At 44.6% G+C, this 22,090-nt stretch overlaps 1 protein-coding gene across 6 annotated transcripts in view; it reads left to right on the top strand.

Annotated features, from left to right (window-relative positions):
* LOC119169109 (zinc finger protein 800) overlaps positions 1 to 22,090 on the top strand; it is a 93,595-nt gene that overhangs the window by 17,502 nt on the left and 54,003 nt on the right. For all 6 annotated transcript variants that reach the window (XM_075886413.1, XM_075886414.1, XM_037420212.2 and 3 more), the window contains one exon: positions 17,737 to 17,810. In XM_075886413.1, the coding sequence (XP_075742528.1) occupies positions 17,737 to 17,810 (74 nt within the window). The remainder of the gene's footprint in view (positions 1 to 17,736; positions 17,811 to 22,090) is intronic.

Here is a 22,090-nt window from a genome sequence, read left to right as displayed (position 1 = left end):
TGGAACACGTAATCGCATATGCCAGTCGTACTTTAAGTAAGCCGGAACGCAATTACACTGTGACCGAACAAGAATGCCTTGCACTCGTCTTCGCTGTGCAGCGATTCCGCTCATACCTATACGGTCGTCCTTTCCAAGTAGTTACGGATCATCATTCTTTGTGCTGGCTTATCAACCTTCGGGATCCGTCAGGCCGTCTAGCACGCTGGGCCCTCCGGCTGCAAGAGTACAACTTCACGGTATCGTACAAGAGCGGCAGGAAACACGCGGACGCAGACTGCCTTTCAAGGATGCCAGTTGATGCTACAGTTTGCGACGCTGACGATTTCGATCATCTGATTGCGTCCGTAGCACCAGCGTTCCCGGATAAGGCCACCTTTGAAACTGAGCAGCGGAAGGACGTGAGTTTGAATCCGTTATTCGTGATCGCACAAGCATCCACTCCGGAAAGCCGCTTTTGCGTCCGTGATGGTCTACTGTACAAGAAATCCATCTCCGGCACCGGTTCCCACTTCCTGCTGGTGGTTCCAGAGGCACTACGGTCATCTGTTTTGTACGCCATGCATGATGACGCCACTTCAGGTCACCTCGGAACGACGCGCACTCTTCATCGTACCCAGGAACGCTTCTACTGGCCACGTATGCGCCAGTCAGTTGAGTTGTACGTGGCCAGTTGTGCGCAATGCCAGGCGCACAAATCTCTCTCAGCAGCTCCGGCCGGACACCTACAACCTGTGACGCCTCCCAGTTCTCCGTTCGAACAAATTGGCATTGACCTGGTGGGCCCTTTTCCGCGTTCATCGAAAGGCAACAGATGGATTGTGGTATGTGCTGACCATCTTACTCGGTACTGCGAGACTGCTGCCCTGCCATCCGCGACTGCTGGTCAAGTGTCGTCCTTCCTTCTCCATTCTATCATACTGCGTCATGGGCCCCCTCGCGTCATCATAAGTGACCGTGGACGTCAATTCACGGCAGACGTTGTCGAACAACTTCTCCGTATGTGTGGCTCAGAGCTCAGACACTCGACGCCTTATCACCCGCAGACGAATGGTCTCGTCGAGCGAACAATTCGAACACTGGTGAATATGCTTTCTATGTACGTTGCTTCGAACCACAAGAACTGGGACGATGTCTTGCCGTTCGTCACATACGCGTTTAATACTTCCCAACATGAGACCACCGGCTACAGCCCGTTCTTCCTCCTCTATGTTCGACCCCCCCGTTATACTCTGGATACAATATTTTCCTTCTCTGATCGGGACCAATCAGAAATCTCCCTAGCAGAAACTCTTTGTCTCGCCGAAGAAGCTCGTCGTCTTGCTCGTTTACGTACAATAGCCTCGCAAGACAGATCGAAAGTTCGTTATGACAGCAAGCACCGGCAGGCCACATATATTCCGGGAGATCTCGTGTTGGTGTGGAAGCCTTTACGCAAACGTGGCTTGTGCCAAAAACTGCTCGCGCACTACATCGGACCTTTTGTTATCCTTGACCGCCTGAGCGCAGTCGACTACCGCATCGCACGTCTTACAGCTAGCGGGAGACGTTCCAGAAAGACAGAGGTCACGCATGTCGCTCGCCTGAAGCCTTTCAGTCAACGCGACACTGCATGAAACGCGCGGCGCGCTTTGTCTGCGAGGGGGGAAATGTTACGCCACGTATGTGCCGGACGAAGAAGGAAAAAGAAGCAAGGGGTGTGGAAGAAGAAGATCATCATCATCTGCCTGCGCCGATACGGCTCGTCCCTCGAACCGTGTATCAATAAACCCCCAGACGCCTACTGAGGTCGTAACAATATCTTTCGTGTCACTCTGTAACGTTTTGCTGAACAAAAAAATTTCAACACTGTCACCTTCCATACGCATGCTTGCCACAACATCTATTCGCAAGGTATTTACGTTTGCCAAATTTTTTGTGTCAGACCACCTGTATCAACAAAGAACTTGGTAGCCAAGCTAGAAAATGGCAGCCAGCTTGACTCAGACATATGCGTTCAGTTTGGGAACTTGCTTAAGGACTATAGACTCATGTGTGCCGTTGTCAAGGACACCGGTGAGATCGAATTTGAGATTGACACCGACAGTTGCAGGCCTGAGTGTAAGAATTTGTACCCAAGCTTAGCAGCACAGAGGCAGATCATCCAAGACCAAGTCAGCTAGTGATATGCTTGCCCAGGGTGTCATCTCTGAATCTACTAGCACCAGGGTCATCAGTGGTAGTCCTCATGCGGAACCGTAATGGGGCATGGTGCTTCTGTATGGCCTATAAGAGGTTAACCGAGAAAGATGTGCACCCATTTCCTTGAGTAGACGACATTCTGGACATGCTGCAGGGGTATTGTTTCTTTAAGACTTTGGACATATCAGGATATTGGCAGGTGCCTGCAAGGAAATCTGATAAGGAAAGAACTGCTTTATCAACAGGGACAGGTCTTTACGAGTCCAATGTCTTCCCATTTGGCCTGTGTAACGTGCCGGTAACTTTCTAACAAATGATAAATAAAGTTCTTGCCAGTCAACTATGCAGAGTCTACCTCGCATACCTGGACGACATCCTCTCCAAATTCGCCAAACTCCGCAAAAATAATAATCCTCTCCAAGACCGCTGAAGACCACCTAAGTGATGTACAGAGTCTACTAAATGGCCTGAGCCTTGCGGGCCTGTACCTTTTGGGCTTCGGCAATTACTATAGAAGCTTTATCAGATACTTCCCTAGCCCCGCCATGCAGTAGCCTGCCATGACCAGCCCAAGCACGACACAGGTGACTGTTTTCACCCCCGAGAATGCCTTTGGACTTCGACAGCAACACATATGAAGACGCAGATGATGGCTCGAAGAGTTTGAGCGCACAGCCAACATTAAAGGCTGGAACGCCGCATAGAAGTTGGGGTACGTGTATTTTCCTCTTCAAGACAGTGCGGCCATCGTTCAGGAATCGTGTGTGGTTAATGTGGGACGAGTTCTGGCGGAAGTTCGTGGACACTTTGAAGGCCCCGCCTCCGCTCAGGGAGGTCAGTGAGCGAAAATCCGCTGGATGCGAGCCAGCAACTCTGGGAACAAGAACCGCCTTCAATGCACTACTCAAAAGAATCACAAACAGCCTTCTGGATTGGCTCAACACTGCACTAGCGCACACAGGAGGACCGAAAACCCGTAACGAACAACTCCTGCAGACTGGCGGTCAATGGAATATAGGAAGTGAAACTATAACTGCAGGAAAGCCTGTGCGAAACATGACAGCAGGAAATCAAACTCACACGTAACTCGCAGTAAAAAAAGAGCCATCGACTTGCCTTAGCCGACGCCCCAAACCGGCGTGGCCTCTCCTTTGTAGCACTCATGGGGGAACACCACATCGCGTCTAGCACGACTGACGCCGCATCCCATTCCTAGCCTGCCACTTGAAAGCCCTTGGGCTTGTCTCACACCCCTTCTTATCTGCCATTGATGTTTCCGCGCCCTGTGGCTTTTTGGATGCTGACACTTTTCCCGCGCATGTGCAATGCGCATGTGCTCTCCTCGCAATGCGCATGTGCTCTCCTCGCCCTGCTTCCACCGTGCAGGCTGCAGATAAGGGCCCATCGGCCCGACACTCTTCGCAAACACCCAGAGGCGGGAGCATGCACAGCGACTCCTAGAATCACGGATCCAGAAGCCAGATAAATCTGTTGCTATGTTTGTTCAGGACATGGCCCATCTTTTTCTTTGAGCAGATTCCGATACTGTATTTACTCTCATAATTTACAAACATTTTTCGCGATTTATGGGTTCCGAGAAGGGGGTGCGCAAATTACGCGGGTATTTCACGAACGCATATGACACAATGTGCAGTAGTCGTAATGTGCGTGGTATATGCACTTAAATATTAAATTGAAGCACAAATGAAGTATACTTGCTAATTAAACAAAATTAGCAGATCCGGTCAAATCCGGTCACGCACAGTCTAGTTGGAATCACTGATCGAAAGTTTCGATTGAGGATCATCGTTGCAACCGCTGTCACTGCACTTCCAAAGTGCATCGTTCTAGGTTCTATCGAGGGCAATTGACTGTTCCATTTTCTTGATCTCGACAATACTGGGAGAAACTAGATCCCACGGCACGGCGCTACCGAAGAACCTAGGCCTTCGTTAATACTTGGAAAGGCCTTCTTTAATGGCAGAGAAATCGTATTGGCAAATGTGCACTCTGCTTTCTCTGGTACCAATCGCACCGATTGTCACGCACTGCAGTTCAGTTGAAGTGCTTGGCGGCAGCACGGTTCCAGTTTTCTTCAGCAAGCTTCTCAACAGCGAACTTGAATGTTGCTGTATGTATATAATTAGCGTAGGCCATCGCAAGAGAACAGTGAAAAGGCGACAGACGAATGGCAAAAGTCAAACTTCGGAAATCAACCAAGCGTGCGTTGCAGCGCAGACTCAAAAAACGAGGGGAACAGTTGGCGTGACTGGTGCGACAGGTGCTCAGACGCCTCCGATGCAGAAAGTTGTTCGTGCCATGCCATGAGTGTACGTTCTCATGGTAGAGATCTAGAGATAGGGGGAGGGAGGCAAACGCTCGAGCAGTTCCGGTGGGTACGGTGTTCTCGGGACCCTAGTTCATTTATAGTGGCTAGAACATATTTTAGGGGCTATAGTTCGGGGGGAAGTACTCGGAAAAAGGAGCTTCGTACTCGCAGCCTGTTTGATTGTGTTGGCCTGCTCAGCGAGGCGGGCGCCAGCACACTCGTTCAAGGAATCCAAAGGTCTAAAATATCATTGCCTGTGCGCCGTTGAGCCGGCTCAGTTAAAATATCATTGCTGGTGAGCCTGCTTGGGTGAGTCGGGGAGCGTAAAATATGCGAGTAAAAGGATTTTCTTCGTAAAGCTGGCAAAATATTAGGGGCGCACAAATTGTGCAAAGGTACAAATTATGCGAAAAAAATATGGTATGTCTGAAAGCAGGAAGATCAACCACGTCATGCAAGGAGCAGTTCCTTGTACCGTCTCGTGTAGAGCCCGCCTTCAAGCGTCGACAAATTTTTGAAGGAGGCGACTGCCATCGAATGCACGCTACAGATGTCTCTCTTTCTCACCTGTCGTGCGCTTGCTATGTGTCAGCTCTTTCTCGCTTCAGCCTCTCTACTGCTCGCAAGGCTCGAGTCTACTCCCCACATAGGCATCATCTCACATGTGCTATCTTTCTCCATCTGTTGGCTAGAAGAAGCCGCGAGCTGACAGCTGTGCGGCTCGAGAATCTCGCGGCACTGACGATATGGGCAGCGCGCCACTGCTTGTCGCGCCGATGGGCATGGGGCCGTCGCGGCATGCTTCCTGCCAGTGTGCACGTACCTTTCCCGGCTGTCGCCGGCGTTGTGAGGGTTAGCGAAGCCGATCGCGTTTGCGAATGGTGACCTGACGAGACGCAAGCCAGGAAAGCCAAACAGAAGCGTCGGCAGTGGAAGACCAGCGACACCAATGAGGTGTGAGTCAAGAACAATGATCGCGTTCGAGAATACAGACGGCGCGCGGGTAACACTGACAAGACGGGAGCCAAGGAAGACGAGCACAAGCGTCTTCAATGTGTACTGCTTCCTGTGTATTTGCATTTCAAACAAACGTTTACTCGAGTAAACGCTACACGAAGTTTCACTTCAGATCGTTCTTCCAGCACCTGCGTCGACGCCAGTTTTAACCAGGTCAACGTCAACGCCATGCGCACCGCTGCTGCTTCGCATCCCATCAGGGTTTCTTTCGGAGAGATGGTTCATAGTTTTTCTATTACTCTACGTTTTACCCTACACCTAGAAGTAGTGCGGTATAAGAGTGATAACATACAGAAAGCATGCACTCTATTCAGGCATATGAGGTGCCTCCAAGATCCGCCCACCTATTACTGTGGGACCATAACATCTGATAATGCCATCTTTTGATGTCACATTGTGATGCCACAGTGACTTCATGCTTGCATAAAAATAATACTGCGATATGTCATGCCAGCCACATTATCATGAGGCGACAGCATAATGTAATGATTTTTTTGCAGCACTTGCGCTGACGTCGACCATGACTTTTTGTGTATGGTGAGGCATATACAGTTTTCGCCATAATAGGCCGAGGACAGTCACAAAATTTAAAAGCCCCTCAACAAAACAACCAGATGGAAGATTACAAAGAGGAACAAAAAAAAATTCTGATATAGAAAAACAAATCTGGCACTAAGATGTTTGACTTATCTTTCGTCTTTTGTGCTGGTGGCATTGGAATCAAGATAAAATGTAAGCTTCGGATATGTTGCGCAGATTTTTTACATTTTTCACTGAATGATGAGTAAAATGTTGACATCGTACTATCCTACACTGGCCAAAAATATTGAAAATACTCCACAAGGAGGGTAACAAAAAAGTGGCAGAATTAGACAACCGATTATGCGCAGTTGAGAAATGTGTCCGGGTCTCAGACAGCGAGCCGAATCGTCAACGGGTACCGGAGGTACTTTCGGTTAACAAGCGTCTTGACGAACTCGAAGATCGTTCTCGCCGAGAAAACTTGATTTTTTATGGAATAGAAGATTGCGATTCGGAAACGTGGGCGCAATCAGAACAAAAAATTTGCCAAATCCTCAATGAAACTCTGAAGCTAAACTTGGGAAGTAGCGACGACCGCATATCCCGCGCGCACAGGCTAGGCAGATTCGTAGTTGGCAAATCTCGACCAGTGATAGTAAAATTTGCTTCTTTTAAGTTCCGAGAAAGCATACTGCAGTCTAGAAGTAGTTTTCGCGAGTCTCATGTGTCAATCAGCGAGGATTTTTGCCGCGCAACAAGAAGCGTGCGCAAGAAGCTTTTTGAATTCGGCAGGGCGAGTGGCGAGAAGTATACCGTCAAGTACAATAAGCTTTACATCAACAAAAAGTGCTTTATGTACTCTCCGGTGACCGACAGCGTTTGTGAGCTGCATACAAATGCGCAGAACTCATCAGAAGCTTCGTCCTCCGCTACGCATGCCGACGAAGATACGCTCTTATCCTAACAAAGTTCACCCCTCGGCTACTTATCGTAACTACTCAGTTTTATATTCTAACGTACGAAGTGTTCTTAACAAACGGGATGCATTATCTTCAATTTTTGATGACTGCGCCGCCGATGTTGTAGTGTTAACGGAAACCTGGCTTACCCCTAACATTGCAAGTGTAGAGCTGTTCGATTGTGAAAATAATTATACCATTTACAGATGTGATAGAGAAGAATCACCAGGAGGTGGTGTACTTATAGCCGTAGCTGATTATATAGTTTCTAGCCATATAGCAATAGCATCACCTTTAGAATTTGTCTGTGTTGCCCTCCATGTCAACTATCAAAATGTCATATTTTGTGGCTGTTACCGCCCTCCGAGTGCGACGCCAGAGTTTTGCGAGCAACTGCATGATGCTTTGAATGATATTGTCAAAAGGCACCCGCATACACCTGTTTTTATTCTAGGCGATTTTAACTATCCGAAAATAAACTGGTCACTTCCTTCCTGTTCATTAAGCTCACTTTCAGCCGACAGTTTACATTTCGTGGAACTGTGCGAAGACTTTAACCTTACCCAACTCGTAACGCAACCAACAAGAATGGGCCCCAATTCATCAAATGTTCTTGATCTGATTCTCACCACTGTACCTGACCTTGTCCATTCTATTTCATATATCCCAGGCATAAGTGACCATTGTTTCGTGCACTTCAATCTAACAGGTTCTTTAAGGCGTCGGTCAAACAATTGCAAAACAATAAGAGACTACTCACGCGGCGATTATGACTCAATCAACAGTGAACTCGAATCGAATTTTGAGAGCTTTGCTGATGGCTTCTTTGATCGCAGCGTTCAACAAAACTGGAACTTGTTCAAAATGAAAGTTGAATCTTTAATCACGCGATACATTCCCACATACGTTATCAAGGGTCGCCAACGCCCCCCTTGGTTCTCAACTGACTTAAAAAAATTGCGGAATAAAAAGAAACGGTTGTTCCGTCAGGCAAAGCAGACTAATTCGTTAGCCCGTTGGCACGTGTACAAATCTGTCCTTTCCGAATACAGAGCAGCTATCAAGGAAGCCAAGCGCGTTTTTCTTAATGATACCCTTCCTTCAATTCTTGTAACCAACCCTTCTAAGTTTTGGAAAACTGTTAAACCTAGGGAAAAGATAAACATTTCGCTTACGAACTCAGATGGGCAGCCAGTTCGCTGTGAAGAGTGTTGCATTGCATTAAATGATTTTTTTGTTACTTCTTTTTCAAGTTGTTCTGCTTCTGCGTTGCCGCAAATGCCTAGTCGTGATTTTTTACCCATGTATCCTGTTACCGTTGATGCCGTTGGAGTGCAAAATTTAATTCACAAGCTTAAGTTATCCTCTTCTTGTGGCGTAGATGAAATCAACTCAAAGTTTCTAAAAAACACTGCATTGTATTCATCAATTTACTTGTCCTTAATCTTTTCGCAATCTATTCAGACCTCCACTTTGCCGCTTGACTGGAAGGTGGGGAAGGTGGTCCCTCTGCACAAATCTGGTAACACACAGTCTCCTCTCAATTACAGACCAATTTCCCTAACCAGTGTTCCTTGTAAAATGTTAGAACATATAATTTACTCCAACCTTGTCTCATTCCTAGAATCAAATTCTTTTTTTACTCCCTACCAGCACAGATTCCGAAAAAGTTACTCATGTGAAACCCAACTTCTTTATTTTACTAATGACATAGGATCGGCTTTAGATCGCGGCTCACTTGTGCATTGCATTTTTCTTGACTTTCAAAAAGCTTTCGATAAAGTACCTCACCAATTACTCCTCCTGAAAATTAGTGCCTTAAACATTGACCCGAACATTCTTAAATGGATTGAATGCTTTCTGACTAATCGCACTCAGTTTGTAACAACTAATGGCTATAACTCACCTCTTTCTAAAGTAACATCCGGCGTACCCCAAGGTTCCGTATTAGGCCCTTTACTCTTTCTTATATATATTAATGATCTCCCAGACAGCATTAACTCCGCTATAAGGTTATTTGCAGATGATTGTGTAATTTACCGCGAAATAAACAATGAATATGATAACCAATTTCTACAGTCAGACCTTGACACTGTCTCAACCTGGTGCAATAAATGGCTTATGACTCTCAACTCTAACAAATCTAAATGCATGTCAATAACCCGGCGATCTATTTCTCCCCCCTGTACCTACAGAATTAACGCCGTTCCCCTCCAGCATGTCTCTTCATATAAGTACCTCGGCGTTTACATTACCAACAATCTATCTTGGCACACGCATGTTACCTACATCTGTAATAACGCTAACCGAACGCTAGGATACTTACGCCGCAACTTTTCTCGCGCTCCGCTGTCCCTCAAAATTCTATTATACCGATCACTAATTCGCCCAAAGCTTGAGTACGCGTCCGCTATATGGGATCCCGTGCATCAAAATTTAATTAACGCGTTAGAATCTGTTCAGAACCGCTCAGTTCGGTTCATTTGTTCTAATTATTCCCGTACTGCTAGCATATCAGAAATGAAATCTAACCTTGACCTACCCAATTTAACTGTCCGGAGGAAACTGGCGCGACTGCATTTTTTTCATAAGATATTTTTTCACAATCCATCAATGAAGCGAGACCTCATTTCACAACCGTCATACCACTCATCGCGCATTGATCATCAGCATAAGGTTGCCATTCCGTTTTGCCGCACCAAATTCTTTTCAGCAGCCTTCTTACCGAAAACAGCCGCTGATTGGAACCACCTTCCCTCTTCCGTTGTATCAATAACAGACCCTTTGTTATTCAAGACTGCAATTTCTCAGCAATGCTTGTAACTATACGCAGTTTCCATTATCTATCTTTGTCTTGTATGTGCTTGAATTCTTATACATTTTTAGTTGACTTATGTTGCCTTCCTGATTTGCGCATCTGATACTTGTTTCTTTATTTTGTCTTTTTTTCTTGTGTGTTATATATGTTGTACCCACCCCCTCTGTAATGCCCTACGGGCCCTGAGGGTATTCTAATAAATAAATAAATAAATAAATTACCCTAAGGTTACCCTAATTACCCAAAGCAACTATCTTGTTTACAGCCATCGACTTGGTATTATGATTTGGCCTGAAGGAACCACATCAAAGGCAGCCAATTCCTCTACAGTGGACACCAATGGCCTGACATGAGGACTTGATGCATTGCTCAGAAGGTTTCTGGCCTTGGGAAACTGTTGTTTCACGATTGTCTCTGCACACGAGTTTATGACCAGGATTACATCGGGTGTCATCAATTGCTGATGTATGACTGTGCAGGTCGTTAGTTTTGGGGATCTCGATAGAGCAAAGCCAGAGTGACAGTGATGTCCGAAAATTAAGTTTATTTTATTTTGGATGGTAGCTCATGGAGGGCGTGTCCATTGCACCTGTGCGCGTGAGGAACTTGAGCGTGTGCAGTCTTAATGCTGTTGTTGTCACAGGCTAAAAGCTATATTTACCTGCCTTCTAGTTTCTTGTCTAGTGTAACTTTTCGTGCGTAGCAACGCTGGTGTGCACTGGAATCTCAACCAGAGAAAGTAAGTGTTTTGCTAAGAAATGCCCACCTAAGGCACTTTGAGCAGTTCTATGTTTGTATCTATCTGGCTAGCTGTCTACGTCTGGGTACTCTTACGATCACCTCTTTAACTTGTTGTAGACCAATAGTGGTGTGAGAGCGTAAAAGGGTTTAAGAAACATGTCTGTGTGGTTGTCACATGAATAACATGAAAATCCTATTGCATATATTGTTAAACTCATTCCTCGAGACACCCTGTGGCATGTACCCGTATACCATGGAATGTGGTATGTGCCACACAAGACTGACAGATCCAGACACGACAAAAACAAACATTGTCAATTCGAGAGGAAGAGTTAAGAAAAAAAGTCAACATAGGCAGCATTGACCCACTGAATGCAAAGAATCCTACCGAAAGGAAATGCCTCTTCATTCATTGATGTTTGCGGGTAAGGACCCACTCTTCAAACATAAGCCATTGCTTATCTTTTAAAAAGATATTCGTAACTTTCATGTGATCTACCCTGGTAATCTGCAGCTCGACCTATGAAGAGAGGTTGCTGCTGTTGTAGATAAACTACAAAACACCATTTTATAGAGCTTGGAAACAAAGACATTGCCGAGACATTTGTGCTTTATCACAGCTTTATCATCGCAACCGATTGCCGCTAACTTTCAATCTGTGCATTTCATGTCACCCTCATAGTTTTATTACCTCTGTTTTACCCGCCTTTGACGTGAGGAATTTCAGACCTCTTTATAGCCAATCCTAATACCCATTGCCCACATCTTTTGTTTCATGCACTGGCGCTCTTCGGCAATCACATGGCCCTTCTACGCTACAGACAAAATGTGAAGAGAAGAAATTCCCCATTCCGCAAACTGCGACGGAGGACACCATGCTTACTCTCGCACATGTCCTACGCAGAAACTTGAAAAAGAAATACTCGCACTCAAAGTAAATGAAAACATTTCGTTTAGGGAGGTGCGCAAGCGTCTACCTTTGCAGGGTCCTTCATTCGGGGAGGTGGCACCAAAGGGGGCTGTGCCACCAAAATCCACGGCGCCTGCACGTACCACACAGAGTTGACGGGCGGCAGCGCAATTCACCCCCTCAGGCTGTTCCGCTACAAAAAGGCTTGCAGGCCTCCGGACCTGAAGCCCCAGGGCCTTCTGTTTCCACAGACAGCCCTAAGGCTTGTGTATCGCATGCATGAACCGCAAGTGGGCATCCAGCACCTTGTCAGAGGTGGTGGACACAATAGCAAGTTCAACGGTGTGTTCAGCACCGAAGAACAGGCGTGGCTCTTTAAAGCGCGCCATAAAGTAAAAAACCATCATCATGGGGCCTGACAAGGGCTCCTGGTTTATTGCAATACTTCTTTCAGTACACACAGCACTCATTTACACTCAAAATGGATACACAAATTATACAATGGAACGTCAGAGGACTGCTTAGAAACCTCGAAGATATCCAGGAACTCTTACATCAACATTCACCAAAAGTGCTGTGTGTATAAGGGACACACTTAAATTCCAAGAACACCAATTTTATACATCGTTATGCAATATTCAGAAATAACCGCAATGATGCTGTAGCGTCATCTGGTGGTCTGGCTACTATAGTTGATCAGGGTGTAGCATATACAGATCTACCACTACAAACATCCCTTGAGGCAGTGGCTTTTTAAGCAGTTATTTTGAACAAACTTGTCACCATCTGCTTTCTTTACATACCTCCACAGTACCGTCGCAGAAAACATGAATTCTAGTCCCCGAGTCCCTGATAAGTGAGCTACCGGAACCTTATATGGTCCTTTGGGACTTGAATGCACATATCGTCTATGGGGCAACTCTCGCTGCGATGCCCGAGATAGCTTAATCAAACAGTTCCTCTTTCCTTCGGGTGCGTGTCTGTAGAATAGGAAAGAGCCAACATACTTTAGCCTCGCCAACAAAACCTACTCATGCATAGATCTGAGCATTGTGTCCCCATCGCTTGTACCCCTGCTTCAATGGAAAGTGATCAACAATCCTTTCAGAAGTGACCGCTTTCTGATCATTCTAAGCACATCAGTAGACAATGGTCCCCCACAGATTCCTAGATGGCAGGCAGACAAAGCGGACTAGAAAAACTTCAGAGAAGTTACTCGCTTAAGTTGGTCGTATATATGTGAGTTAAGTATAAATGCAGCTGTAGAATTTTTGACAGCACTTCTTATTGATGCTGCAAAAGTGTATCCCACAAACTGGACTGTCCGCCAGGCAACATGTTCCTTGGTGAAACAGTGAGTGTCGGAATGCACGTAAAAAGCAAAATAAAGCATGGAAGCTGCTTCGGGACTCTTCGACAGCGAAGAATCTTACAAATTTTAAAAACATAAAGTCTGAAGGCAGGAGGACGCGCCTACAGGCCAGAAAGGAAAGTTGGCTCAACTTTATATTAGACATCGATTCATATCAATCCGTCAATCTTCCAAGCCACACTCGTGACCTATTCCAGCACTATGTAACAAACAGTTAAGGCTACTAAATATTAATACCTGAAGCATTGTGAATAAAACTGAAGCGTTTGAAGTGCTTCTGTTGCAACATGATCCACATATTATGGTTGTTACCGAGACTTGGCTACACAAGCATTTGCCTAATGACGACGTCTTCCCCCCATCCTATACAGTTTTTCGTAAAGACAGACGCACTAGGGGAGGAGGGGTGGCTATATTGGTAAAACAGTGTATCGATGGTGTTTTGTTGGATGATCTTGTTTACATAGAATGCTTATGTATTAGGGCTACATGCTGGGGTCATTGTCTCGTTGAAATTGAGTCGTACAGACTCCCAGACGTTACACCTGAATACCTTAGCACACTGAAAAATTATATGGCCAAATTTGAGAGTAAAAAGGTCTTACTGATTGGTGACCTGAACCTACCTGGAGTAGACTGTGAGCGCCTTGACGCCGGCATTAACACTTCAAAACATGTTAACATAGTGTTTGACATCACGCTTATACATGACCTATTGCAGGTAGTCCGGGTACCTACGTGTGTACAGAGGGATTCCCCCTCAATATTAGATCTTGTGTTTCTGAACCGCTATTTCTCTGAATTAACAGTAGAGGTAGGACAAGGTCTTTCTGATCATAGCTATGTCTTCACTTCCTTTCCTCTTGTTCCACTAACTGGCCATAAAAACCCGGTATTTTGCTGCTTTAAAGACTTTTCCAGGGCTAATGATGCAGACATAATTGAACACCTAGAAACATGTCTTACAAATTTTGATGACGTAAATGTTAGCGTGCTTTTGGCACGATTCAAACAAATGTGTCATTTTTGTTCAGATAATTTTGTGCCTTCCAAGCACAAAAAAGTTAACAAACACCATGGATAAATCGCAACATCATTCATATGAAGCGCAAAGTTAAGTGACTGAAAAAAAGGCGGGCAACGACTGATTTGATACATGATGCGCACAACAGTCTCGCTCAAACTGTCCGCAGCTCTAGGGAGTATTACTTTAAAACCTCATTACCTAACTTTATTACAAATGACCCCAGTAAATTCTGGAGTTTTATCAGTGAAAAGAAAAGGCCTGTGTCCCAAATATCAATTGATGGAACCAACGTCACCGATCGGAGAGACATTGCCCGGCATTTTAATCAATATTTCCAGAGTGTGTTCAACTGTATATCTAATGCTACAGCCTTTCCTTATGCTTAAGCACTGTTTATTTCTTATCCAGGCGTGGTGTCTATGTTGCTAAATTTAAAATCTAAGGCATCCTGTGGTCCTGATAACATACCAAACGTATTTCTACGACGATATGCTTTATCTCTAGCAAAGTTTTTGGTTATTATTTTCCGCTGTTCTTTGTTGTCTTCCCAGCTGCCCAGTGACTGGAGGACAGCCCGCGTTGTACCCATCTTTAAAAAGGGGGACCGCTTAGCACTAGGAAATTACCGTCCAATCTCACTAACTTCACAATGTTGTAAAATTATTGAACACATCATAGCTACTAGTATAAACAAGTGTATTGAACAACACTCTATATCAACCATGTATCAACATGGTTTTCGGAAAGGATTATCCACCGTAACTCAACTCGTCGCACTGTTTCACTCTCTTGCATTAAACATCGATATACACGGTAGGACAGATATGCTCTTCTTAGATTTCTGCAAAGCCTTCGATAAAGTTTACCATAGTAAACTCATTTCCAAACTTCGAACAATAGGTATACCCGAAATATTCATTTGTTGGATTTCTGCGTATTTAAATAATCACGAACAGTAAGTTGATGTAGGGGGCCAATATTTGGACTGTCTTCCGGTCACATCGGGCGTACCACAGGGCAGTGTGTTAGGCCCTTTGCTTTTTCTATTTTATATCAATGATATTGTTGATGTTATTCACCCTAGTATGGAAATAAGATTGTTTGCAGATGATTGTGTTTTGTTCAAAGAAATACGTTCCACTAACGATGTCAACTATCTTAGCACTAGTCTTTGCAATATATATGAATGGTGCAACAAATGGGCATTGTGTCTCAACGCGAACAAATGTATGTGCCTTCCAGTGACTCGCCAAAAAAATCCACAATCGTATACATACATATTAGGGTCTTCACCACTGCAACAAGTAAACTACTACAAATACCTTGCTGTGACACTCACTTCCAACTTATCTTGGAATCTCCATACTGATAATGTTTGTTGATCTGCCTTTCGTAAACTATGTCTTCTTAAACATAAACTTCAAAGTGCTTCCACGAATGTTAAACTACTTTGTTACACAGCACTTGTGCGGCCAAATTTTGAGTACGCGAGCATAGTACGGGATTCTTATAGAAAAAGTAATATATACACTCTTGAGCGTATTCAAAGAAAAGCTGTTAGATTTATATTCAACAAGTACTCCAAGTTAGACTCACCCTCAGATTTAATGCTAGCCAACAACATTCCCTTACTGCAGATGCGAAGACAAAAAGCTAGATTGGAATTCCTTGATCAACTTCTGAACAAAAAAATAGCTCTAGACCCATCCCCGTATTTGACACCCCTTAGTAGCCGACCAACCCGACACCACCACCCAAAGGCCTTGATCCCATATTTTGCTCGCTCAGACCTACTGAAGTATTCGCACTTTCCAAGAACCATATGTGAATGGAACTGTCTTACTAATACATGTGATGAATGAACTAACCTACCAAACAACCTTCTTCGCCCTTTATTGTTTCGTTTTGCAATCATGTTATTTGTATGTGTACTACCACCCTGCTTGGACCTCGAGTCTGCAGTATTGAATAAATAAATATACACAGGAGGCCAAAGTCTCAAACATGGTTAGGAGAATAACAGGAGAACAAGAAAATCACTCCCTTTCGTAAACACACAAGGTGACAGCTTGGAAGATCAAGCAAACTTTCTCGGTGCGCACTGCGAACAAGTGTCCAGATCGTCACACTATAGTGAAGCTTTCCAAAGATACAAAAAAAGAATTGAAAAACGGTGCAGCCAGCGACAAGGCCGCTGACACTACTCGGAGTCATATGCAGCCTCTAGGTATACGTGCACTGAATCACAAAGTACGAGACCCCGCCGCGGTGGTCTAGTGGCTAAGGTACTGGGCTGCTGACCGGCAGGTCGCGGGATCGAATCCCAGCTGCGGCCGCTGCATTTCTGATGGAGGTAGAAATGTTGTAGGCCCGTGTGCTCAGATTTGGGTGCACGTTAAAGAACCCCACGTGGTCAAAATTTCTGGAGCCCTGGACTACGGCGTCTCTCATAATCATATGGGGGTTTTGGGATGTCAAGCCCCACATATCAATCAATCAATCACAAAGTACGAGTCAGTAAAAAAAGATGCATTGGCAGGGCTCACAGGCACGGCAACATCTTCAGTAAGTTTCCTTGTAGCTCATGTAAAAAACAAGAAGAAATGAAGGCGCATATAGACAGACAGAGCGCTAACTTCCAACATAGTTTTATTTTTGGAAACTAGGAAACATTTATACAATTGTCTGCCGAGTCACAGTCATGTAAGCACATTGAGTAAAGCAACAGCATAAATATGAAATACATACATGCATATGTATACACTTACAGTGATAATCTAAGGCTTGTGCTAATATGTTAACTCTTCTTATGAAAGTACCATCAACGGCTGGCTGACACACATATCTCCGAGTGCCGCAATCTGTTCGGCTTCTATTATAAGACGAGTCATTTCACAGTTCCTTCTAGCCGTTATTCTGGTGTTTTCAAAGATAATGGAATCGTTTGTAAGTCACAAAATTCCATCCGCACAAAGATTTCAGGAAGATCTTCCTTTGCCCGCAAATTTCAGAATGAGCGCCACGCAAATTCCTGACCCACTCTCCATACTTTAGCGTCTTCTATCTCACGCCACGAAAACTACTTGTGGCTCAAAGTCATTGGTGAACACAAGCTGACCGTTCCCTCTCGTTATGTAGAGCGGGGAGTGTCAGCACCTTATTCTTGCAACGTGTCAACGCAAAATCAGTAGGAGTTTCAGTGCTGGCTATGAAATTTTATAACAAGGAAATAAACACTACATATGTACTTCCATCATACAGGCGTCATGTTGATTCTGGTTCAAGTGTTTGCTTCACTGACGTAATAGTATAATAACATTACTTTTGCATGCCTATGATTCAGCAAGCTGTAATACGTGTTACACAATCCCAAAGGATTATTATGTTAACAAATTTTGTGTATAATAATTGTCTTCTCCTAACATGTCTAATACCAGTAATACCAATGTTGGTGCTCTTACGTGAGTTTGACGTTACGTAAGACCATTATACACTTTAAATGCCAGTGTATTCAGGATTCCTGGTACGCCTATGATGTGCACACAATACAACAAAAATACATAGACTCGCCTCGAAACGCTTGGCTCAAAACCGAGAATGCAGCATGAACAATTCCTTGCTGGCTGCTTCGCATGGATTACCACAAGGCATGTGATCTGCCGAGTCTCTTTGCCATAGCTGTGTGTCTTTTTCTGGTGGTTTCTGGGTGTTGGAGCTTGCCAGCAAGGACTTGTGAAGTAATCCTTTATTTCTCCCTGAAAAATACATAAGGGGAGAGCGGATGCAAGGATAAAAGCCGCATACAGTGGCTCAAGAAAAAACCCCATTGTGTCTCATGGTATTATTCTTCTCTTGTGCAGGAGTGCGAGACGCCAAAGCAGAATGTGGCCAGAACAGTGGACTTGATGAACTCGTGCAGAGTGCCCAAATTAAGGTAAGTTAAACACAGATTACCATACAAGAAACTTGTCACTTTCTTGCACGCTGGAAGAGAATGTTCTAAGATGTTTGGAAATTCGAGAAAAACAGAAAAAGTTGTTTGGGGTATCACCTTACCTTTGTTTGTAATGCCAGTCGATTTCTACTCTGATCTTGTATTGAGTAAACTCTCCTTCAAAAGTGCTGTTACGTCGGACCAATGGTCGATTAGGCGAGAGATCAAAATAAGTTTTATACTTTTTTGTGGCACACGTTGCATTATTTTCAGTTGTCAACGGTTTTCACTCTTAAAGCTTTGACATAGCCACTAGAGGGAATGCGTATGGTGTGTTGATCCGCATACCTCTGCAATGTGCGTGACAAAGCTAGTTTCCTGGGTGATTCCTGCGTCCCTGCTGAAGGGGGACGGGTGTTGCGAGCACCCGTGGGAGCGTCCGCATCTTTCAATCTTGTACAATGAAATCTTTTACAGTGAAATCTTCTACAACCTACCTTGCGTACGTATCAGTTGAAGGGGCCCTGCAAATTTGTTTGAGCATTTCCAGACAGCGCTTCTGATCGGTAGTAGGGGATCCTGACACTATGCAAGCCAAATAATAAAGCGCAGCCTGTGGTCTGGAATCCGCAATAAATGATAAAAGTCAGCTAAAATTTGCTTTCTCTTCTCCCGACAAATCAAAGAAGACGCTCAAAAATCACTTGTAAAAAGCCCATCTATCAGCCATTGGCTGATTTGAACATGGCACACTCGGTCGTTACAGAGACCGGCGTGGGAGGCTGCGACTTATCCATGCATGTATGCGTGATCGCACTGTAAAAGTCCCGCAAAGAAAAAAAAAAAAAATCTCAAGGTCACGAAGTCCGTGTGACGTTTTTCTTTGCCCCTGCCATCCCCCCCTGCTTAGCTTTCAGCATGCGACAAATCTTTGTAACTGTACTCGCACTGAACAAATTCTTAAAATTTTTGCGGCGTTGAATTCGTGAGGCAATAAGCTCTTCCTGTGAATTCATTCCACGGTTACTTGAAACAGTGTTTCAGGGCCCCATTAACTGCTGCTTTTGGTGGAAGGCTGCTGTAAAATAGTTGGTCTTGCTCTGCCCGAGATGTAACTTAGCAGCGCACCAGTTACTTCTCGAGGATGTATTTACGGCAATATTTTGTTCGTGTCTTAGACCCATCTTCTGATATCTTTCTTACCTCAGTGAACGAGCCCCAACTGCTGGAGGACAGCTTGTCACATATTCTGTAATGCTCCTTACTGAGGTTCCCTCGCTGAGGCCCTCCTTGGTGTTCAGCTCAAGTCAAGGTGGCGCTAAGGCAACCTTCATGCCTCCTTACCTTGCTACTTGCAGGGAAAGGGCGCTTCTGTGCAGTACTTTGTCAGCGACACTGTTTCTAATTTCTTGTTTTTGATCGATGCCTCATATTTCTGCACAAGCCGGCATTATTGTATCCTCATCCTTATTCAATAATTGCTTGCGAGACGTGTTTTTCAACGTGCGCTTACACAGCAGCAAAATTTTTTCATTAAAACAGTGCGCTGTTAAGAGGACAAGATATTTTACAGCAATAGAAGAAAAAAGAAGAGAAGACATGAGGAATGCGAAACAGTACTTACAAAAAGAGCGCCTCATCGACCACTGTTCATGTTCGAGTCTTCCAAGGACAGCTCTTCTTGCGTTTAGGCTAATGATGTCTTAGTTTGCATGGGCATTTTTTACATGCCATGCCGACTGCTTCTGTTGTGATGCACATGCGGTCTGGGTAGGAGAAACTCATATATGTCATACAGCATATTCAGCAGTACAGCTGCATAAGCTACAATGTATGCCCAGGTGACCCTTTTTTTCTTTTCTGCAGATTATCTTAATCACTTAGATTAGCAATCCGTCGTGACACCGGCAAGTGACCTACGCCTGCAAAATGGGACCCACTCTGTGGCAGCAGAACTATTTTAATGCGCAGAGGCAAGCCCAAACAATGACCCTTTTGATTGTACAGGCCTGGTTAGTACGTTCTACAGACATGATCATTCGAGAAATCAAACTTACGTGTTATGGCCAGGGGGGAACAGACAGTTTTCAAGTATTTCTTATGTTTGTGATGACTCAGATGCAGCCCCTAGGCACTGCACTGTAAGACTATGGTAAGGAATAATTTCAAGACAGGGATTCCTGGGAATCGCTTGTATAAGACTGTCTCGTTTTGTTAGAAACAGGTCGATCCACAAAAGCGTGATGCATGACCCATTAGACACACCCTTCTTGAGAATGTAAACAAAATAATTTACTTGGACATGCATACATTCGAGACAAACTTGCCCCAAATTGAGAACTTTCGACAAGCTCCACACTGGTCGGTCATGAAAGTCGAACTCATCCACATCTTAAACACTTAATAGGTCGTTGAAATGCATCAATGAAAGCAATGAGCTTCAAGGTTGCTCAACCAGCCAGTTCTTGCCTGCTACAACTGGTGAACGTTAAATAAATGAGAACGGCTGCATACTAATGTTATGAAAAAGGTGTTTACGCGTTACTATACATCTGTATGTACAAAACATATGTATTAATTTCGCTAAATAAATGATGTTTAGTCCGTATTTAACAGTTACAGTAGACTCTCAGTAAATGAAACCTGAAGGGACCAGAAAATGATGTCCCATTTGGCAGGAGTTCCGTTTACTGAGATGTGAACATGAATGCAGAATACAAGCCCGAAACAAAGCATTGCAGAGGCAATAGTTCCATTTAAGCAGTAGTTCCGTTTAACAGATTTCCATTTACTGAGAGGCTGCTGTACTTTCAATCCAAGATTTGTGAAACACATGCCTTACCTTACTAAGGCAGCCCTTTGCAAAGGAATATAGAAGGAAGCTTTCAGAATACGCTGGCTACATTTTTAAAAGGCCGCTCACCAGGTTTGACAGTTTTGAGCTGACAAGCGCAATGCGTACATGAGGTGTTATGATCACGCCTGCCAAAATTTGCACCGCTACGTGCCGTGAAAATGGGCCGAATTTCAAGATGAACGCCGCTCCCTCTTCCTTTTTCGGCCGTGCGCCCAGAAAATGGGGGCAAGATGTGCGCGAATGAATGGCTTTACGCACACGACAATGCAGTGACGCTGGTCCTCTACGTAGACGACTATGCTCTGACATTGCCAACAGTGGCACATGACGTGGCGAAAATATTTCACACGACATGTGTAGTTAATGTATTTGTTGTTTGAAGAGATTAATAAGAAATCTCTAGATAAATAATGAGACACAATAATGGAATGTTAGCGTCCTTTTTTTCTCATTCTCCCCCCCCCCCCTCGAATTACAAGGAGATGCGGGGCTAGTGTGCCGGAAATGCGTTCGTGTCTTCGTGGTACCGCGGCCAGCACATCAAGCAGACAACAGCCATGGAACGCTGCTACGCGCTCGCGCACTCATTGTGCTTATCTGTTCTAGTGCCTTCTCTGTCTATTGTACCGCGTCTAAGCCAGCGTTTCCAAACCATCCCGCAGAAACGGGCAGTATACCTCAAATCAGCGCTGGTAAAAAAAAAAAATGCCACTCGCCTGCACGGAAATTGGGCCTGTTCGGGCACGTCATCCGCACGTGACCTCTTGGTCCGATGCCGGAGAGGGTAGGGAAGAGATTTGGCTTGTGAAGGCTACGCGGAGGAGTGGAAAGGGTTTCGAGCTCGCCTCCTCTCATCCTCGTTTGGCATCGCTTAAAAGAAAAACAGTTTTCTCAGCTCGTAATGAACCAATCCAAAAAACTTTTGGGGCAAAATGTTCCTCACCGGACACCCAACAACTTCCACGATCTAACTAAAATTTGGTATGAAGCCTGGTGAGTGGCCCTTTAGGATAAGAAGGCATGAAGGGCTCCTCACGTAAGGCATGAAGTAAGGAGCATTTCAGAATACGGGCATTGGAGGATCACAACTAGCAATTTACAGGTGTTCTAGTTTGCATCACAACTCTTCATTTGTTGCCTAGTCTAGTCTATCAAATTAAATAATTTCATTCAATTACACAACCTTTCTGTCTTGTCTGGATATATTTATTTTTAAGATGGTGGTTTCATTCTTGCTATCATGCTAGTAGTTCTATTCAAGCTACAAGAAGATGCCACTCGGTCAGGACCACGAAAACATTTGGGAGGAGAATGTCCCAAGCTTTCGCCGACATGCAAGTTTAGATAGGGAAGGGATGAGAAGCTTGCTGTTTCTGTTTGGGGAAATGAGGCATTGAGAAATAGCTTTTGTTTTCTCTCTCCT

The sequence above is a fragment of the Rhipicephalus microplus genome, chromosome 2 (assembly GCF_043290135.1).
Source record: "Rhipicephalus microplus isolate Deutch F79 chromosome 2, USDA_Rmic, whole genome shotgun sequence".
In the NCBI taxonomy this organism is placed as follows: Eukaryota; Metazoa; Arthropoda; class Arachnida; order Ixodida; family Ixodidae; genus Rhipicephalus; species Rhipicephalus microplus.
Note: the sequence above shows the minus strand (reverse complement) of the source record. Positions and strands in the feature narration are given on the sequence as shown.